Source organism: Cavia porcellus, unplaced genomic scaffold, assembly GCF_034190915.1.
Source record: "Cavia porcellus strain 051 isolate PalLab524CR breed Dunkin Hartley unplaced genomic scaffold, mCavPor4.1 scaffold_5, whole genome shotgun sequence".
NCBI classification, from domain to species: Eukaryota; Metazoa; Chordata; class Mammalia; order Rodentia; family Caviidae; genus Cavia; species Cavia porcellus.
The window spans coordinates 57,710,449-57,731,256 of NW_026947488.1; the positions used below are offsets into that span (position 1 = coordinate 57,710,449).

Sequence of the window (20,808 nt, forward strand, 5' to 3'; positions counted from 1 at the left end):
ATTTACTTTATGAAATTTTATCTCAGTTCCTCGTGTGCATCTTAGCTTGTGTCTTCCCTACTAGACCCAATTCTGAGCCCCTCAAAACTGCTTTCGAGATATATTAGAGTAATTTTGGCTTCTGTGTACCTGAATTTCACATTCTCAGAGGAAGATAATCTCTCACTTGTCTAGGTCCTGAGAAGGTAGTGACTGCTGGTCACTATATTCCATGTGGGGTCTGTGGGTGGTTTTCATGTGGTGGCTGAGTACCCAGGGTTCCGTCCCTGGGACCCCCATCATGCTAAGCTCACCTGCCTGCCTCACAGCAGGCAGACTGTAGCAAGAAACAAGGGAGGGTGGGAAAACCACCAGTTTATCAACCACCTCAGCCCAACAGGAACACATATCCTTTCTGCTTGCTTTTAACTGGCTAAAATAAGACACTTGGCTCAACAAGTTGCCAAGAAGTCTGCGAAATATAATTACTTCTGAGACATCACTCTTCTGTGGAAAGCACCATGATACCAATGGTTCAGTCACATTATCTTGAAATAAAAGATGTTTCACTGGGAAAATTATACCAGGTATAATATAGGTATAACAATTAGGTATAATATATACCTAATATATTAATGAGTATGTAATGAATATGAGTGCATACTCATTAATATATTAGGAAAGTTTTAAAAGCACATCTTCTAAGTAAATATTTATAGTTATTATGTATATATGGTTTGGGGAATTTTGGTTTTGCCATGTTAGGGATTGAACCTAGAGACTCATACATGCTAGGTAAGCACTTTCCCACTGAGCTACAATCCCATTCCTTTTTTTTTTTATTTTTTATTTTGAGGTAATTATCTTAGTTACTTTGCACGCATTGCTGAGACAAAATGCCCCACGCCCAACATGAAAGAAGGAAAGGTTTATTTCTTACAGTTCTCAGAGGTTTCAGTCCATACTTAGCTGGCTCCAAGCAGAAGGGTGGCATGGCAAGCTACCATTCATGGCCAGCTGCAAACAGCAAGGTGCAAACCCACAAGAGAGACACCTTCTTTCCGCAGTTACATTGTATGCTGGCGCCACCTCTAGGTGGGTGTAGCACTCACATCACCAATCTGAGTGCTGGACAACGAACCAATCACAAACCTAGATTTGGTCTAGTCCATAATTGCATGAGGCTGGGGGGGGGCACTGATATAAACCATAACAGTAATGCTTTGCTAAATTGGCCAGGGTAGCCTCCTACCTCAACCTACAGAATAGCTGAGATTGTAGATGTGCACTACCACACTCTTGTGAACATCAACCAACTTATTTATAACATTCAAGAGTTGAAATTGTGAGGTTACTATACCAAAAACATTCATTAACCCCTTTGAATTTCTCTCCCACCTCTTTGGCAAATGATTCCTACAGGCAATTCAGGTTGGTTTTATTGAGGCTGAGTTAGGCCATTAGACCCTTAAATAGCAGCTTGTTTTTTGAAATAAAGGTTGAGGGAACACTCCTTAATGTGACACCAGAGTTGAATATATAGATGTGTCTTTCTAGGAGATAATTTTTATAATAGCCTCCTATATACTCAAGCACATATCTTATTTGGTATGATATTTATGGCCTAGTTAAGGAGAGGAGATATACAGTCAAAGAAAGACTACAAACATATTGAGAAAAAAAGAGACAAAAGAGTAAATGAGAAGCAGAAAAAAAGAAGAGTAAGAGAGGAATCCTATGACCCCCACTTGCCTCTCATTTTACATCAAAGTCTCATCAAATACACACCCATGTCCTGCAACCATCTCCTCTCAGCTCTTTAAGTATATTGTTTTCCCCCTTATCCACCTGTTCATCTAATTAACCAAGCCACCCATTTCCATCCTCAAATCTGTCCCACCTGCCCCCAGTCTCCCTGTTCCCCACACATAAATTGGCTACCATCTTGTTCTTGTAAGCTCTTTCACTAGTCCCTTAAGTGACCTGATACAGCTCAACTGTAAAGAAATTCAGTGGCCACTCAACACTGCAGGACTAACGAGCTCTCTCTTCTGCCTTTCCAAACCAGTGAGTACTTCGTGGAGATGTACTACCGGAATGAGACACACCATGGGCCATATCCCCTCACGCTGCCGGGCTGCACCCATAGCTGTCCCCTGGAGAAGTTTGACGAGCTGGTTGCCCCTGTGATATCCCAAGACTGGTCAACGGAGTGCATGACCACAAGCAATCATCAAGGTACAGAGGACATTATGGATTAATATGCACATGCACATCATGCTGCACAGAAAGAGCAGAGCACCCTTTCTCAAAGCAGATACTGTTCTGAGAATGTATATTGGCTGTTACTTACCTTAGAAAGAAGTGGGTTCTGAGTGATAACTGTATGTTCAAACACACCCCTCGAACCTCAAGCAACTTCTACCTCTCTACATAGTCCTGCCCAGAATTGCCCCCAACCTTAATTTGTTTGTTTTGTTTGTATGTCTGTTTGTTTGTTTTTTCAGTGTTAATATGAAAGGACCTTAAATATGATCAGGTATAAAACTTAGGTTAAAGTTCATGGGGCTTCCATGATTGATCATATGGTAACTTTTATTGTTTAAGGGTTTCCAGAATTTGCCTGAGTAGAGTAGAGGAGGATGTACTTGAGATGTCTGAAGTGTACCATATTTCAAAGGAAATCTCTGATCTAGGGTTTAATCCTAGGCAGGTGGACTAAAGATCAACTTATCCAACAGATCCAGCTTCTCTCAAGGAGAAGCAAAAGACAAAATATAGTGGTAACTGAAAACTTTCTTCACTGGTATTGTGATAGTGTTTGGTTCTATATTTATGTTTAAACATACTAGGTAGCAGAACTAAAAAATAAAAAGTGTATTTCTGTTCTTTGCCCCCAGAATATTCATGCTCCATTTAAAGAAACCAAAATCAAGCTTTCTAGAATAATTTGATGTATGTAATACATACAGAAGTTCTTGGAATATGTGCATTATAGCAAATGAGTAATTAAATGAGGCCGAGATGTTCACAACTTGTCACAGATGTGGGCACTGTATGGCTTTCTCTTGAAGCTCATTGCCTTAGATGTTGACTCTAAAGTTGGCTTAAGAGGTATGCAATGATATATGCCAAACTGGAACCAAATTAGAAATGCAACAAGGTTCTAATTGCCTGCAACTAAAAACTTACTGGGATACTAAGAATGTGATTATGAAATCTTCTCAGAGGACAAATACTCTGGTATCTTCAGAAAAACCTAAGCAAACTCACAGATCCAACTAAAACCACCCATAGCAGCAGAAGAAATCATGTTCAAATGACACTCTTTACCGCCCTAATGATTTGCCATGTCCCAAATGCAGCATGTCTAGAGAACACCATGCTATGTTTCTGGTATGAATAAAAATGAGATGGTTTCTAGAGATGGTTTCTACTGGATGCCAGAATCTATACCAAAAGCATTCCCTCTCTGGTTGGTTATAAAATTATTGACATAAGACATCTATTGATGTGCTTTGCTGTGTTATTTTCCAAAGAAATAATTGTTGTTGGGATGACTGTCCAAGCTTGTAACTTTCTTCCAGGAGTAAGCTGAATATAAAATAGTGAATAAAGTTTTATTAGGAAGTTCAAAGGCATTATTTTTATAATGAACTTTGAAAGTTTGTGTGTGTGTATTTAATTAGAATAAAATTCCTCCAGGAGGTTTTCAAGGGCTCTCTTTGAAAGTTTTATTTTAACATAACTGAAAACAATGTATTAATATAAAGGAAAAGTAATGAACATGTTACATTGAAAATGCAGTTTGAACTTATTTCAAATAATGGCTAAGTGTTGAATTGTTCTCCCTTATCAGTTTAAATTGGAATTTGCTCTGTAATCCCAGTACTCAGAGACTGAAACAGGAGGGTCATAAATTCAAGCCTAGCCAGAGCAATTAAACAATACTTTGTCTCAAGGTTTAAAAAAAAAATTAAGATAAAGTCTTGCTACACAATTAAAACTGAATTTGAACTCACTGTTCTCCACCTACCTCAGCCTCAGTGGTACTGGGACTATGGGTGTGTACCGCCACACCAGAATTCAAAATAAATTTTAAAACTTGTCAAGACCTGGGGATACAAGTAAGTACAAAGGTCAATCCCCAGCACCAAAACTAGAAATAAATAATGGAATTTGCTAAGACAACACCCTCAGGAAGTTCCCAAGGTGGTAAGGAAGTAAAAGAGATACATATTACACAGAATATTAAGAGTTATGTTTAACGACTACATAGGTTGCAATGGGAACAGAAGTTACCTAGATGTATAGGAAAATGAGTAAGTAAGGAAGACTAGTAAAGGATTTCTGAGGAAGCAACAACTGCTGTGAAATCAGGCTGGACAGGGGTTTCTGACAATGTGCTACAAGGTACTAGAAAGGCATTTGCCAAACTTTCTATTGGCTTGAAGCTGGAAAGAATCGGGAAGTTAACAGTTTCACACTTCAAAGAGCTTCCCACAGGGTACATTCAAGGGGTCATCTCTAATAAGACAACATACCAGTTCCATGAGTAAGCAGGGATTTTATCTGTTATGTTTTCTGCGTTATCTCACCTCAACAGAAGTTCCTGTGCCAGCCCTCAATTGATACTTAAAAAATATTTACTTGATTAATGTGTAATTGATTACCTTTCCTCCCTGCATCTAGTCTTCTCTTTTAGCAGCATGTGACAATTTCAGGAACCTGGGTTCTTACTCAGTGTTGGTAAATTCCTGAGTAGGAAGTAACCACCAGGCTGGGTGACCATAGATATTATAAAGCTCATTGAGGTGTGAAAGACAGGAGGGAGTGAATTATTTCTTGGTAGATCACCAAATGTAGCATATAAAGTGTAGGAGTCCCTGATGCACTTGAAAACTAGCTCTACCTGGTGAATTGTTGCAATTTATTGAAAAAAATAAAATACAAGACACATAGGGTGCTCTGAGACAGCCAGTACAGGAAGCAAAACAAAAACACTAAACACAGGACATGTCCTGCATGTAGGAGACACCTGGCAGCCCACCTCCTTAGAGGATTTCTCTCATGAAATTCTCTCCACAATGTTTAGGTACTGTTAGCAGACCAAATTAGCCAGATCATGTCAATTAAACTAACCAGAGTCTTCGCCAAAGAATTTGTGAGTGTAAATGGTATGTTACTTAAAAACAATAAAATTCTGCTTTTCTAAATGCTTCTTTAATTCTAGAATTTTACTAACACTGTTAGTCTTTCTTCATTAATGCTTTTGCACGGCTTGCCTCTATATCTAGCTACAATTATTTCACAAGAGGAAAAAGTTTTAGGTTCCCCTCATTCTCTTTGGAAAGCTAAAGGACTACAGTACATAGCCACATGCCCAGCTTCAACTGTGAGCTTCTACAAAGCAAGATCCACACATTTTCCCTCTTTGATGACTCTTCAAGCAGAGCGTGGTGCCTTTTATCAGTATTTGCTGATTGAGGACATGTTTACTTTTCATACTTGACTTGAGTTCTTAATGACTGGGCCCAGATGTAGGCAGCCTGGAATTCAGTTGGTCAATAAATAGAGAAGAGTAGCTATGACTGATGCTCACAAGCATCAGCTCTGTGAAAACCCAAATCACTAGCTGTAGGCAAGTAGATACATGCCAACATGTATGTATGTTTTATATCTGTTTTCAGCATAGTCATCATGGCTTGTCTTGTTCCTCCATTGCTCAATAATATCCCTTCTGGCGCCACCATTTCTCTTCCCTAGATGAAGCCTTCTGATTAAAATAATTTAGCTTTCACTCTTAGGACCATCATCTTCCCATTGCCATATATCATTGTTCAGAATGGAAACACTGGTGCTTGCTTTGGTAGACAGTACAGTAATTCACCCAGCTCACACTCCTGCCCTCAATCAAGGAAACTCTGACAGTCACAGTAATGACCCAGCCACAGCCCTCCCACCACACCAGCATCTAACTGCAGAGCAAATCAATCACACGATTGTTTTTTATTCTGATCTGCCAAGGAGCGATGAAGAAAACTAAAGTGCAAGCTTGCTGTCACCATTTCAAACTATCAATGTTGGAATTTATACTCAAACTTAAGCTGAGTCTTTCAACACTGCTTAGTGAATGCACTCACCCGTTACTGGATTCCTGCTCGTTGCATTAAAGTTTTTTCATTTTCCACCAACTTCTTGTTCTCCTTTGTCTTCTTCTAGCAAACAAGATAATCCATTGATGACTCTTTTAAATTCTCTTTTCACTACCTCAGAAGTGTCAGTGACTCTCACCTTCTTTAGCTGCTCCTCCTTAAGCAGACTAGCTCTTTTCACAGGAGTGGGATCCATTCCTCCAGTTTCCTCAGGACTTCAGTGAGTGGCTTGTAGAGCTTTGTTTTCTTCCTCTGCACTGACTATGAAAATGCCCAACGACCTGTCTTCAAAACACCCACAAATGCCACCCACAAATGCCACAAATCCCCAGTACTCAGGAGGTTGAGGCAGGAGGAGTGCTGTGAGTTTGAAGCCACCTGTGCTACACAGCAAGTTTAAGGCCCGGCTGAACTATATAGGGCAACCCTGTCTCAAAACAAACAGAACACCCACAAGTGCTGTCCCCATCTCACTCTCTTCAGTGCTCATTTTATTTTTAAATTTTTTTAGTCTGTAGGTTTTAGCAGTAGGTATATATGACTGTGACACATAGTAATTGTATCTTCATCATTTGTACCCTCACGTCCCCTGTCCTTCCCTTTCCCTCCTCCTTCCTCAAATCTCCTTTCCATCTCCACACAACCCTAATTTTCTTCAGCTAGCAACTTGCTTCCTCTATTTTACTTCCACATTTCCTTCTTAATTCTTATTCTGTAAAATTATGTCTGTTCTTATGCTCATGTTTTTTAAACTTCTCTTGAAAGTCATGGGTGTCTAACATGACAGTCTCTCCTTTTCTGTAAAATAAAACATGCACATTTTATGAAGAAAAATGAATCTCACAGTGTAACATGGTACAAGTAGTAGGGCCCCGGGAGTCAAACAGAACGCTGTCCAACACCTCGCTTCTGTTGTACTTCTTTTCTACACTCTACTGTCTTGTGCACTCTTCCCTTAGGGAATTTCCCAAAATAGGATTGGTGGGTCAAGACATATGAATATGTAATGAACATCTGTGCACCTGTTCCTGCTCAGCCTGCATCTGTGTTCTGGACACCAAGTCTGTGGGGGAAGCAGCAGTAGAAAAAGCAGACTATACCCATGAGACTGGTAGACCCGAGGGGGCAAGGTAGGGAAGACAAGGAATTAAGAATGAAATGGTCCCCACTGTAAAATGTGGTGTAAAGTGTGTATGAAGGCCATACAGGCAACAGCGAGAACCATCAGCCTAATTCTGAAGGCTTCTCCAATGGAGGGATGTTTGAACGGAAGTTTGAAAGGATCTAGCCGGGTAAAGGAAGGTGAGGAGAAAGGAGAATGTGATAGACAAAGAGGAGAATGTATAAAATTCATGAGATTAAACACAACATGGGGCATTATAGAGGCTGGAAGAATTCTGGTGCGTGCAAAGGGCTGGGTCTAGAGAGGCCAGCGTTAAGTGCCTTGTGTGTCAGGTTAAGTAGTTCTGGTCTTTGAAAGGCATTAGGCAAAGGTCGGATGCTGTAAGTAGCTTCTGGTTTTAGGAAGACTGAGGAGAATGGATTGGAGAGAAGAGAGCCTGAGGGCAGGGGCAGCAGTTAGAAGGCTACTGCAGGAATCCAAGTGCTAAAGTGAGTGAGAGGAGCACACTTGTTCAAAGAGGGAAGAAGTAGGTCAGAAGTAGGATGCATGGCAAAAGTCTGCCAATACGGTCTTTAAAACTCACCCTGCTTTCAGCATCAGTCTGCTCCCACATTTTGCGATGTTTTTTCAGGAATGGCCTGCACTAGACCTTTTTGCAGTAAGATATAGCTGATCATTCTTTCTTTTCTCAGAATCTAGACTATCACTCTTCCAAACTCCTAAAATCTTTTATGATATAAGGAAATATATAATTTAAAGATAAATAAATAAAATCAGAGCTAGAGAGCGAGCACACTCCTAAGTCTTTTCTTTGCTCCCCTTGGCCAGTTTCCCTTGGATAGATGCCTTCTTCTATCAGTCCCTGAAATGACCATGTCCTGGAACCCTGTACTGGATTTCCTCATTCCATACTGAGCCAGGATACACAGACCTCTGTTCTCTACATCTGCAATCCTCATTTCCTCATCTAAGCGCAGAATTCTAGAGTTGTCATTTTCCAGCTACCTGTTGGTCATCTCTACCAGGACAATAACTCATCTCAATACCACTTGAAGGTGACATTCGTGATCTCCTTCACTCCAAATCAGACCAGCCTTTTTTGTGGTCCCAATGCCAGTTCATGAGTGAATCATCTTTTTCAGCTACATAAGGAAGAGCCCATGAGGTTCTTACCCATAACTTCTCCTTCACCAGTGTATTCAGTCTGTCACTACTGCCTGTCAGTTCTACTTCAGGAGTGTCCCTGGGAGTCCCTCGTCTGTGTTCCCATGTCCACAACTGCAGTTCTATGCCTTCAAAATATTATGAAGATGTGTTCAAAAGCTCCTTTCTTCTAAGCCTATCATATCTCCACCATTTTATCTTTTCAACGGTTATTTTTTAACACAAAATAAGTCATGTAACTTTCATGCATAATAATTGTTAATCACTTTTTATGTGACCCATTGAAATCCAAAGCCTAAAGTTTGGGCTCCAATCTATATATATAGTCTCACTGGAAGCCTATGTTCCAGCCATGTGAACAGTTCCCTTTACTTGTTCAACCTACCTTTGGGCAATTCTTTCTACCAAACTGAAAAATCCTACTCATGTCACAGACCAGCTCAAATCTCAGAAGACTTTCCAAACTCTTTCTATCTCAAAGGAAAATATTCTGTTGATTGCAACTTCCTTCCTGTTCAGTGGCTTATTTTTCACACTTTAATTTCAGTGTTTGTCACACTATATCATAATTGTCTGAATGGTCTCCCACTACTCAGTGAGTTTCTCAGGAGCAGAGATTATAGAACCTCCACATCTGAGACAACTTGCCAGGCACACGATTCATGTTTACTGTATGTGTAAGAAAGGAAGAAGGAAAGACAAAGGATAGGCGAGCATATTCCATGGGACTGCTATGACGACATAGCCAATAAGAATTGCAAACAAATTTATAAATACAGAAAATCAGACATGAAAAGCAATTTTTAAGAATTATGAGTATCTATCTTCATCTCTCATTTCGATTTCAGTCCCTTCTTCAGTTCTATTCAGTTCTTTCCAACTTTATGCTAATTCCATAAGCAGCCCCAATGACACAGTTCACCAAGTCCCAGCTTTATTAATGCTCACCTTCCCATGGTAGCTAAGAAATATTCTTGCATTCTGAGCAAAACACTAGACTGAAAGTGGGCAACCTCTGAGTTCTATGTCCTTTATTTTTCTACAAATATTTATTAGCATCTACTATGTCCTATGGGCTATTCTAAGTGCTTGGACATATCTACAAACAAAAAATACAAAAAACTTCCTTGAAGTTTATATTCAATTAGAAGAAGAGAAGGGCAGGAAACAATTTAAAATATAATAAATGAGTGTTATGGAAGATGAGGATCATGCGTGCCATGCTAGAGGGTGGTGAGAAATACTCTTAAATGTCAAGGTCTCATTGAGGAAATGAGATTAAAGCAAAGAATGTAAGAGAGTAACCCAACGTAAAGATCTGTGAGAAGAATATCACGGAAGGCTGTGCATGGCACATTTGAAAAGTAGCAGAAAGGAGCATGTGGCCAGTGAAGAGGGAGTGAGGCTCCACTCTCCTGTGGAAGACTGGAAATCCTAGGGGAGACTAGGGACCAGATGATGCAGAGTCTCCTTGGATGTCACCATCAGCACTTCAGGTTTTATTCTGCTTAAAATAAGCATCCATTGCAGACTTTATTTTAAGCAGAAAAATGGTATGCTTTGGCTTGAAATCATTTAAAATCTGTGTTTAAAAAATTGTATTTAGGCTATGACTACAGTAAGGAAAAATTTTTAAAGTAAAATAAATGTTTAAAAATTGTGAAGAAGAAAGTACAGAAGCTCGGTAACAAATCACAGGCCAGTAAAGTGATTCTGGCAAGTAATAGTGACTCAAAACAGAGTAGGGGCAGAGAAAAGGAAAAGTCATTTGTTTGCAGATACATTTTTTTTAGTAAGATGAGCAGGATTTCCTGATAGATTAAGTATAAGGATGTGAGAAAAATAAAGGAATCAAGGACAAGTTGAAGAGGTTTTCCCTGAACTAACACAAGATGGGAGTTTTCTCCAAATGAAATAAGGAAGACTATGGAAGAACAGATTTAGTGTCAGCAGAGAGATGGGCTGGGAGTTCAGCTTGGGACTCTTTGAGATTGAAATGTCTATTAGGTGTGCAAGAAAGTACATTCGCCTTCTTTATCCATGAGGGATACTTTTTAAGATGCTAATGGATGTCTGAATCCACAGACATTATAGAACTCTATGCAACTTTTTTTCCTGTACATACATGCATATGCTGAAGCTTAACTTGCAAATTAGGCACAGTTGCATACTAACAACAATAATCGATAATAAAATAGAACTCTTTTAACTTTGTACTGCAATAAAAGTGGTGGGAATGCACTCTTGCTCACTCATTCTCCCACCTTTGCATTTTCAGCCTTTCATTTAAAGGAAGCACTTTCAGCTTCTCTTTGGCATATCCAGACTGCCTGCATCCCTACTCAGTACACTTTTAAATGTGTTAGCTACTTCCCTCATCACTGGGACAAAATAGCCAGCACACACAACCTAAAGAAGGTGAAGTTTGTTTTGTCTCCGAATTTAGAAGTTTAAATCCTGTTCCACAGGTTCATCACATAAGTGACATGGTGGAAGAATTTGGGTGGAAGAATATTGCTCATGCCATGGCAGTCAGGAAGCAGAGAGAGAAGGGGGTGTTATGGCTTGTATCTAGATGTCCCCCAAAGCATCATGCACTCACTGGGGGCACTGTTCAGAGGCAGCTGGATCTAGTGTGAATATGGATTAAGGATATATGCAAACTGAATTACTCTATTGATTGTTCAGCATAGTTCTGGATGTGAATAATGGGAAGGCCTACCCTGAGAATGGTCGGCACTGACCAATCGGCTTATAATTTGAATGAGATAAAAGGGAAAGTGAGGCTTCTGTTTGTCTCTTCCTACCTGTTCTACAATAGACTTTTTCTTCTGATGTGTCCCTCTGCCATGCTACCCTCCCTTGGAGCCAGCCAACAGTGGACTCTACAAACTGTGAGCTAAATAAACTTTTCCTCCTTTATCTTATGGATCCTGGGTATTTTGTGCCAGCAAAGAAAAAGTAACTAAGACCAATTTTGATGCTAGAGAAGTGGTGTCATCACTATAATGGTAACCGGATAATGTAGTTCAGCAGCCTTAGGAGCTGGCTTACTGGAAGAGGTTAGAGATGATGGTTGAAGAAGCAACTCTAGAATGCTGTGAGCTCAGCTTGATGAGAGATTCTGGTCAGTGCTCAAAAGACCAGAATTCTGATAGAAAAGCAGTTGGTAAAGACTTTCCTGCGATCAGAAATGTTTCCACCTAGATTTCAGCGGAAGGAATGGGAGACCAGGCAGTATGTTCCTGAGAGCAGCATGTGAAACTGAGTGTAAAGCTGAAGATGCAGCAGTGATTCCAAAATGTTGAAGAAATTAGGAACATAAATCATCTGAGAAAAGTCACAAGGAGTAGGCAAAGCCAACCCAAGAAAGAAGCCATTAAAGTCACAACTGCTGTGCCTTAGAGGCAGAGCTACCCAAATCTTTTGGAGTTTGCCCCAGGTGCTGGACAGGGAACTACAGGATCTAAAGTTTGCCTTGCTGGATTTTGGTTTAGCTTCTGTTCCTTTCCTTTCTATCCTCCTATTTGGACATTTTGGAATGGGGTATTTATCTTGTGTTATTGAATGTTGGAAATGTTTAACTTTCTTTTCTTTTCTACAGAGTCTCACAGCTAATAGTTGCTTTGTATCTCAAAGGAGACTTTTGATTTGGACTTTTCAGCATTGTTGAAACTGTTATGACTTTTGAAACTCTTAGAGATGGACTAAATGTATTATTCATAAAGGGATGTGCATAAGTCTTTTGGGGGCTAGGGTGGAATTTTATGATTTATATCTGGTTGCCCCCCCAAAGCTTCATGTACTCATAGGTGGTGCTTTGCAAAAGTGACTGGATCTAAAGTGTGTGTATAGAGATTAAGGGTGTGTGCTAACTAAATTACTCCACTGGTTGCTTTAGTATAGTTCTGGGTATAGATAATGAGAAAGCCTGCTTTGGGTGTGGTTAGCATGAACTAATTGGCTTATAACCTGAATGGAATAAAAGGTAAAAGGATGCTTGCACCTTGTTGATCCTTACCTTACCTGTTATGTCATGGACTGTTTCTCTGACATGTCCTTCTGCCATGCTGCCCTTGAAATCAGCCAACTGTGGACTGAAATCTCTACAAACTGTGAGCTAAAATAAATCTTTCCTCCTCTAACTTGGAGATATTGGGTATTTCCCCCAGCAATGAAAAAGTAACTAAAACATGGAGGAATAGGGAAGAAAGATATACACTTTCAGGTCACAACCCCAGTGATCCCTTTTCTGACCAGACCCCACCTCCAAACAGCATCAGCTGTAGCACACCTATTGTCCAATTCTTTTTCATACTCCCATCTATGAGCATGTAAGGATCTTGGGGACATCTAGATATAAACCATATGTGATATAAAATAAAGCACTGCTATGCCACAACAATTGATCTAATAGGCAAGATGACTCCCAAGTGACCAATGGGCAAATAGCACAACTCGCACAACATGGATACACTAAACCTAGGGCTGAGTCACCTCCTGAGTGGATGAAGTGGGACAGCATGAAATTTTATCATATTCCTCAGAACAGTGCATTATCTGTACTGGCGTCTTCCAAGATAATGGCATCAGCCGCTAAGGAATTTAAGGTGGACAACTTTTCACCTAAAGCTGGCACTATCAAAGAGTACCAGCAGATGCATCCCTGATTCTAAGTGTCCTGTATGCTCAGATAGATTTGATAATGTGTCTTCCTTAAATCACTGCTTATGTAAGTTGTGTTTTCACTGTGTACAGGAGTGCTCAAAAGACAAAGCTGAATGTCCACTATATAAACAGCCCTTTGACTCTATTTTCCACTCTGTGAGGACAGAAGGTGACTTTATAATGGTTCTTTTGCCACTCCAGATGGTCCATGATTTTGTTACTGTACAACTATGACAAGGGAGCGTGGTGTTTCTGTATATTCATCTAGTAGTACTTTTAGTAGAAGAACAACTACTCTACCAGATAGTGGAGTTACACTTGAGGGGTTATGTATTTCAGGAAGACCCAGAGATGTTGAAATTCCCCAGCTTATGAGACAGTTTGCAATAAGGCAATAGCATGCTGCAGATGAGAGATCTTTGCAGAAAATTCAAGAACAAGATATTATTAATTTTAGGTTAACTCTGTATCATGCTGGTGCTTGAGTTAGAAATATTGAAGATGGTGGCTGATACAGAAATGTTTCAGCTGAATTTTTTCATAAAAATCCAGCTTGTCTCCATGGACCAGTCCCTTGGATAAAATGTGAATTTATAATCCTTTTTGGAGCTCATGAGTCTTTAGTCAATATTGCCTAGCATATCATCATGAGTAATGTCACTTTCTATGACTTGGAGGGTCAAGTATTTGTGTTTGACCTAAAACCATTTTTACTTAATCAAACTGAGCATTTCATACATGAAGTTGTCAGTTTTGCACACCCTCCTTTTAACATAGAAGCTTTTGACCAGCATGCTAGTTATGATTGCTCTGCTCCTTCTGAAGAAGGCAGACATTCTGATTCTTTAGGAATAACAGTATCTTCAGATGAGACTGAGACCCAAGAGCTGGATCTTAATGCAGCCACTGTTAGTCAGGCACCAAGGGATGGTGAAACCCCAGGACCGTCTTACTCAAGCTCAGAGCAGGTACATGTTACCATATCTTCCCTTTTAAATACTTCTGACAGTTCTGATGAAGAGCTTTTCACAAGAAGAGCCCCAGCTCAAATGCAAGGAGTACAAACTAATGAGGACCTAGATAATGACAGTGACTCTTCAGGTAATTGTGTCATTTTGGGGTTTGTTAAACCACTAGCTGAGAGGACCCCAGAACTTGTTGAAATCTCATCAGATTCTGGGGAGTTAGGTGCTTATGAAAGAATGGAGACAGTGAAGATGCAGGAACAAGAGTAATTTTGTAGTTCTGGTGATAGTGATGTTAGTAGACGTTCATTGCCACACCCTGTTCCTGGAAAAGATGAGCAGTTGAACAAAAGCCATTGTGAATCTGGTACAAGAATCAAATCAAAGAAGAGAAGTGTTTGTCAGCTACCAGAGATCTGAGCTCATCTATGAGGAGAGACAGGGTCTATTCCCCATATAACCAAAGACACAGAAAGACAGGAAGATCTAGAAGTTCAGATTCAAGTTCCCAGAGTAAATATGGGCATGATCAGAGGAATCATGGAAAGCATCATGGAAAGAAAAGAATGAAAAGCAAATGGTCCAGAAGCAGGGAGAACAGCAGACCTACAGAGAGAAGAGATAAAAAGAGATCAAGAACTAAAGATAGCATTTGGTCATGAAGAAGCCAAACACTTTCTCTGAAAGTGAAACCACAGGCAGATCAAGGTCTTGGAGCAGTGATTACAGCAAAAGAAAATCACAGAGCAGAAACAGAGATTGTTACTACTTAAGGAATAATTACGGTAGCAGATATAAGTGGGAATATTACTATTATAGTAGAAATAAAGATAGGGATGGCTATGAATTATCTTACAGAAGGAGGACCCTGTCCAGAGCCCATTTTTCTAGATAATTTTCAAGTCATAAATTTAGAGTTCAGTCTTTTCCTGAATGAATAAATGCTAGGAAAAAGAATAATCACAGCGAAAGGAAATATTACTGCTATGAAAAGTACAGATCAGCTGGGGACTTAGCTCAGCAGCACACACACACAAAAAAAAAAAAAAAAGAAAGAAAGGCACAGATCAGATCGAGAAGCTGTCTTAGTAAGAGGTCAGGAGACCCGATCAAGTGAGAAATAAAGTCTGAGGGGGAAGCAAAAATACAAAACATGGCATTTGGAAGGTGCTAACAAAGTAACTCAACCATCGCATGAGTTTGCTTCAGTCATTACCAAAAATCTTCATCAAAACTCAATAGAAGCTACAAAAATAAAAGTGACAGCTTTTCAGACAGCCGATCATCAGACAGACAGACAAAGCACAAGAGAAGAAAAAAGAGGATCTGGAGCCTTGGTGTGGAAATAGTTAATGAAGAAAAAGCTACTGATACAACTAAACATCATAAAAAGAAAAAGAAAAAAACACAAGAAGAAGCATAAGAAGCACCATGGAGATAAGACACATTCCCCAGTTTTGTTGCCATTGATAGTGATAGTGATAAGAATTCAGAGTTAAGGGCAGATATAGAATGTGATGATAGTGGTTCTCAAGACTCTGTACCAAATGAATTTTTGGCTCCTTCCTTAGACCTGTCTGAAACTAAAGATGTAGTTACAGTTGAAGATGAATTTGATATCCAGCACAAGGAATGTGGCACAGCTACACTTACTAACAACTTGAATAATGTCAGCAAAACTGCAGATAATATTCCACCTCAGGCAGCTGCAGTTGAACAAACTCTCAGTGTAAGAGCAGAGTGCACCTTTGCCTCTGATTTGGAGACCCAACCCATTAATGTATCTATTCAGACTGAGCTGTCAAATCATGTGGTATCTCCATGGACAGCACTATTTTCAGTGACTCTTGGGAGAGAATGTTCTATGTCTAAAAACTGCCAAAGCATCTCTTAGGGAATTTAGATGGTCTAAGAAAAATAAATAGATACACTGTCACCAACTAGAGTACAAAGATGACTTCTGTTGAAAACTTTTTCCTCCTAAGATATCGTAAGTGATTTTTTGTTCTAATTTGTAAAAATCATTATTTGTTCAAAGCATATGTTTGTCTTGCCCTTGGAAATATGCAATTTGGAAAGTGAAGAAAATGATATTGCTACGTTTATTTAAAACTTGGGATTTTTTAAAAATAAAAATAGAAAGTTTAGAAGTTAAAAAAACAAATAAGGAGAAACTGTGGATAAGAGGGGACTCTTACATACTAACTGCATATTAGATAGAAGAGTCTTGAGCTTGAGAGAGAGGTCAGAGCTGGAATTTAATTTCAAAAGTCATTAGTAAGTAGATGCTTTTTAAAATCATGAGATTGGTAAGATCCCATATCCACAAATCCGATAAAATTACCTCAACCAAATTATCTAGTCTTGCTGTTTGTCATTTCCTTCCTCTCAACAATGATAACATTGGGCTTAATTGGTGATTTTCATCTGTGTTCCATGGGGAGGCAGGATTTGCACAGAAATGCTTGCTTTCCCATTGTTTACCCCAATTAGCAACCCTATATTTTTACAATGTATAGAATATGAGATACATGGGTATTTAAGATACACATATTACAGTGAACAAGGGTGTGTGTGGAAAGAGTAACTTTCTGAATAAAATAATGAACTAATATCTAATTTTAAAATGACCTCCATATATCTTATGACTGATTTTCAAAGCAATAAAGATACACACACACACACTCTCTCAGAGAGAGAGAGAGAGAAAGAGAGAGGGAGAGAGAGACAAATTAACAATAGGACACAATTATACTAAATATGCTTCCCATATTCAACAAATGCTCCAATATTTTAAAATAAAAAAGAGTAAAAATGATGATGCAGAATTTCAAAACAATATTGGAGGATTAATAATGGTTATGGTATTGCATATTGTTGTTTTCAAAGTAGTTGTTCAGATTACCAGACATATGTATGAAAAAATGATCTAACAATGAAAGCACAAAACATTCTTTTTGTTGGGCTTAGCAATATAACTATCCAATATATATATATAATATGAATGCATATATAATCTTTCCCTTCTTTCTTTTCTCCTTTCCCCTATCCAAGTTGTTTTTAGCTGTTTCCTCCCCTTTCACTTTCACAATATCTATTATACGTTTTGGATCCCACTAACGCCTTCAGTTTTTTTATACTACAAAGACAACATGATGTTCACCCTTGGGAGCCCAAACCATTTCACCAATGAGCATGATCTCAAGTTATAGCCATTTACCTAAAAGAACCTTGAGATTATCCTTCTTTACAGTTGCATAACTTTCCATTGTATAAAAATACCATATCATTCTTATCCATTCCATGGATGATGGGCAATCCACCTCCACTTTTTTCTTATTCCCTGTTGCATGAAGCATTGTGTTCTCTGCTTTGATTTTCAGTCTATGAATTTCCTTTCAAGTTAAATGTGTTTCTTGTATACAACATATTGATAGATCGTGTATCTTAATCCATTCTGCCTGTGTTTATTTTTATTGGTGAATTGATGCCATCTACACTGATTGTTATGACCAATATGCACTGGCTCATCTCTGCCATCGGTTCCCACTTTTCTCCACTATGAACTGCCTGCCCCACTCAGCAATTCCCCTCTGCTGCTGTGCCTGGAACCATGGTCATCTTTATCTCTTTCTAGAATATCCTTCAGTGCTCTTTATAGTGTTAGCTTGTTGGTCATGAATTCCTTCCATTGTACTTTGTCGTGGATGTATCTTATTCCTCCATCATTTTGAAAGATAGTTTTTTCAGGGTACATAAATCTGGGTTGGAAGTTTTTTTTCAGGACTTAACACACTTCACTCCAAGCTCTTCTTGATTTGATGGTATGTGTTGAGAAGTCTGTTGTTATTCTGATGGGATTTTCTTTATAGGTGATCTATTTCTTTTCTCTAACAGCTTTTAATATTGTGTTGTGCTGAATTTCTGGGATCTTGTTTATTATATGTCTGGATGTAGATTTATTTTGATTGTGGCTAGTTAAAAGTTCTGTACGCCTCACTTATCTGTATGCCAGGTCCTTTTCCCATTCTTGGGAAGTTTTCTGCTGTTACTTCTGTCTTTTTAAGGCATTTGTGTTGACTCCTGCTTTTTTGTTGACAACCACCAATCTTAAAGTATTTTCCTTTGCATCATCTTGCAGCCATTGAATTGTTATTTTTTGGTTCCTTGATTTTTAAGAGATCTTTCCTTTCACAATTGCTAGCTGCAATCCTCTCTTCAAGGTCTGAAACTCTATCTTCAAGTAATTTGCCAGCCTTCAAGGGAATTTTTAATGTCCTAGATTTCTTTTTAAATCTGTTTCATGGATTGTAATTATTTCATATATTGTTCATTCATGGTTCCCATCATTTTCCTATGATCCTCTTTTCTTTTATCTATGTTTTCTTTATATATATTCAGCAACTCTTTCATTCTTGTTGTCATTTCTTCTTTTGCCTGAGATATTATTTCCGATCTGATTTCTTTTATACCTTCATGAAGTTGTTTCTTGACTTCAGTTGCTAGCATTTCAGAAATTTCAGGTGTGTGACTTCCAGTTCCTTCTATGTCTATGCCTGATGCTTTTTCTATGTGGATTAGAGGTCTGATATCGCATTTTGCTCCTTCATCTTGACATTTTCCTGGATTCCTCCCAACAAGCTAGTTGTGGGGTCTGAGGCACTTCCCACACTGGCTGCCTGTCTATGGTGTAGGAGAATGGGCCAAGTGCCTGATTTCTCAAGGCCTAGTTTCCCAGGGAGGTGGTAAGGTACAGGATGGGCTTCTCCAGACCCTTGTGGCTACACTGAGGCTTCCCTGATGGCCATGGGTGTGCAGGGGCATGACTGGTTGCTTCTCCTGGCCCTCACTGGCTACTGGCAGAAGGGTCCACAATGTTTTACAAGACTAGTCATATGTGTTCATTAAACACACTCAAGGAGCTAGGTGTGTGGGTGACACAGTGGGTGAGTGAGAGAGCTCCTCTAGCCCTGGGCCACAGCTCATGTCCTTCACCTGCCACTTAGTTCTGTCACTTGAGCACCCATACAGACAGCTAGACATGTCACAGCTCACTACTTTATCTCTCTCCAAAATATATTGACTTGAAAATCAAATTCAAAGAAAGATTCCATTTTTTAGTTTCAGTTGATTGAAGTTGAATATTCAAAATTTTCTTTAACTTCATAGTCAAAGAAAAAAATTAGTAATATAGCTGTAGAAAATTATATGAATTTAGCATGGAAAGAACTTTGAAAATACCTGTCAATTAGCTTTCATTTAAAGAGGGGAACTGGGGCCCAAGGACTGAATGTCATGCTGAACTGAAAGCTAAGTTATCTCCTGACTCTGGTCCCATGCTCTTTATACCACATTGACTTCAAGGCTGTTCCACAAATTTCTTTGAAATTTATAATTAAGCATAAATCAGCATATACATATCATCTTCATGTTTTCCTCATGCACTAACTTTTATTAATGTCTTTTCCATTTGCCTACAGTTTTAAGGGTCATCCTCGCTGTTGCCTTTTGCCTGGTGTCTGGAATCTTAATGGTGCTGCTGTATGTCCTTGTCCGCCATGGGCCCTGCTGGAAGAGAGAGTCCTATAGGAACATCTGAACTGATGGCTGGACAACAGCAGACAAGCAAGGCCAAGCTCCAGCATCTCCCAAGGATGAAGCATCCAAAGAATTCAAGGGCAAGCTTTTGCTACTGGCCACATTTTGTTTTTGGACCACCTGGAGCACAATCTGAACCCACAGACACCCAGAGACAGTAGCTTGACTGACAGGTTGCTTGGGTCTTTTCAACACTGAGCAAGGGTGTAAGCTACCTGAGTGGCTGGAAAGAGACTCTTCTGCAGAGAACAGCTGTATTCCCTGACAGAGATGTCCAGAGACAACCTAGAAGCCTTTTGTTTGCAAAGAGCAAAGGATGAGAAAGTGGAAAAAGGCATATATTAGACTAGATCCTGGGAAATATTAGAGCAGAAGTGGTTTTGGATAATATGATCCTTAAGAAAAAGACAAATAAGAAATTATTAATAAACTTTTATTTAGCTTTGAGTTGGTTTAACATATATGCCCATACACTCATCCATAGCCCTCAAGCTGTTCCCACCCAGGGTTTCATAGTCAACAGACTTCTGTGTGTGTACCTAATACACATACCTATGTATGTTTATACTTTACATGCCTTTGAAGGAATGTTTTATTCTCAGAAACTAATACAGATCTTTCAGGTCATTTCCTACAATTTCAGTGTTGGGGGTGATTGGAAAATCCATGGTTCTTTTGTTTTAACTTCCATTGTCAGAGTTATATTTTTATACAGTTTGAATTTCTTTATGTCATTTTAAAATTCTCAGCTTTTATATTGGTGAGGGCCATCCATGGCCACGAAATAATCATGATGTGTTTTAATTGCCATGAATATATCTAATTTGGGGGTGGGTACTGGTGACTGAAACCCAAAGTCTCAAACAAGTAAATGCACCACCTTGAGCTATGTCCCCAGTCTTTTTAGACATTTCTAAGTGGTGAGGTAGAAGGAAAAGTGGATTGAGAATCATCCCCCTGCCTCAACTCTTCACTGGCTTTGGGTCAACAAATTCAAACAAATTCTTTTATACCTTCAACCTTGGCTTCCTAAAGAAAGAATGAAGAATGAAGACTGGGTGGGCATAAAAGTCACATCTGGTTCTAATGTTCTGTGAATGATTTGTTGTTGTTTTATGCTATGGGTGGGTCATTGCACAAGCAGGCATTTTCACAG

At 39.2% G+C, this 20,808-nt stretch overlaps 1 protein-coding gene and 1 pseudogene across 1 annotated transcript in view; both read left to right on the forward strand.

The window, feature by feature from the left end:
- Acp3 (acid phosphatase 3) overlaps positions 1–20,099 on the forward strand; it is a 54,610-nt gene extending 34,511 nt beyond the window's left edge. The window contains exons 10-11 of the mRNA XM_013159978.3: positions 2,048–2,217; positions 19,535–20,099. Of these exons, the coding sequence (XP_013015432.2) occupies positions 2,048–2,217; positions 19,535–19,653 (289 nt within the window). The 3' untranslated portion in view covers positions 19,654–20,099. The remainder of the gene's footprint in view (positions 1–2,047; positions 2,218–19,534) is intronic.
- Positions 2,239–19,528, forward strand: LOC134476094 (E3 ubiquitin-protein ligase Topors-like; annotated as a pseudogene).
- Positions 20,100–20,808: the final 709 nt, after the last annotated feature.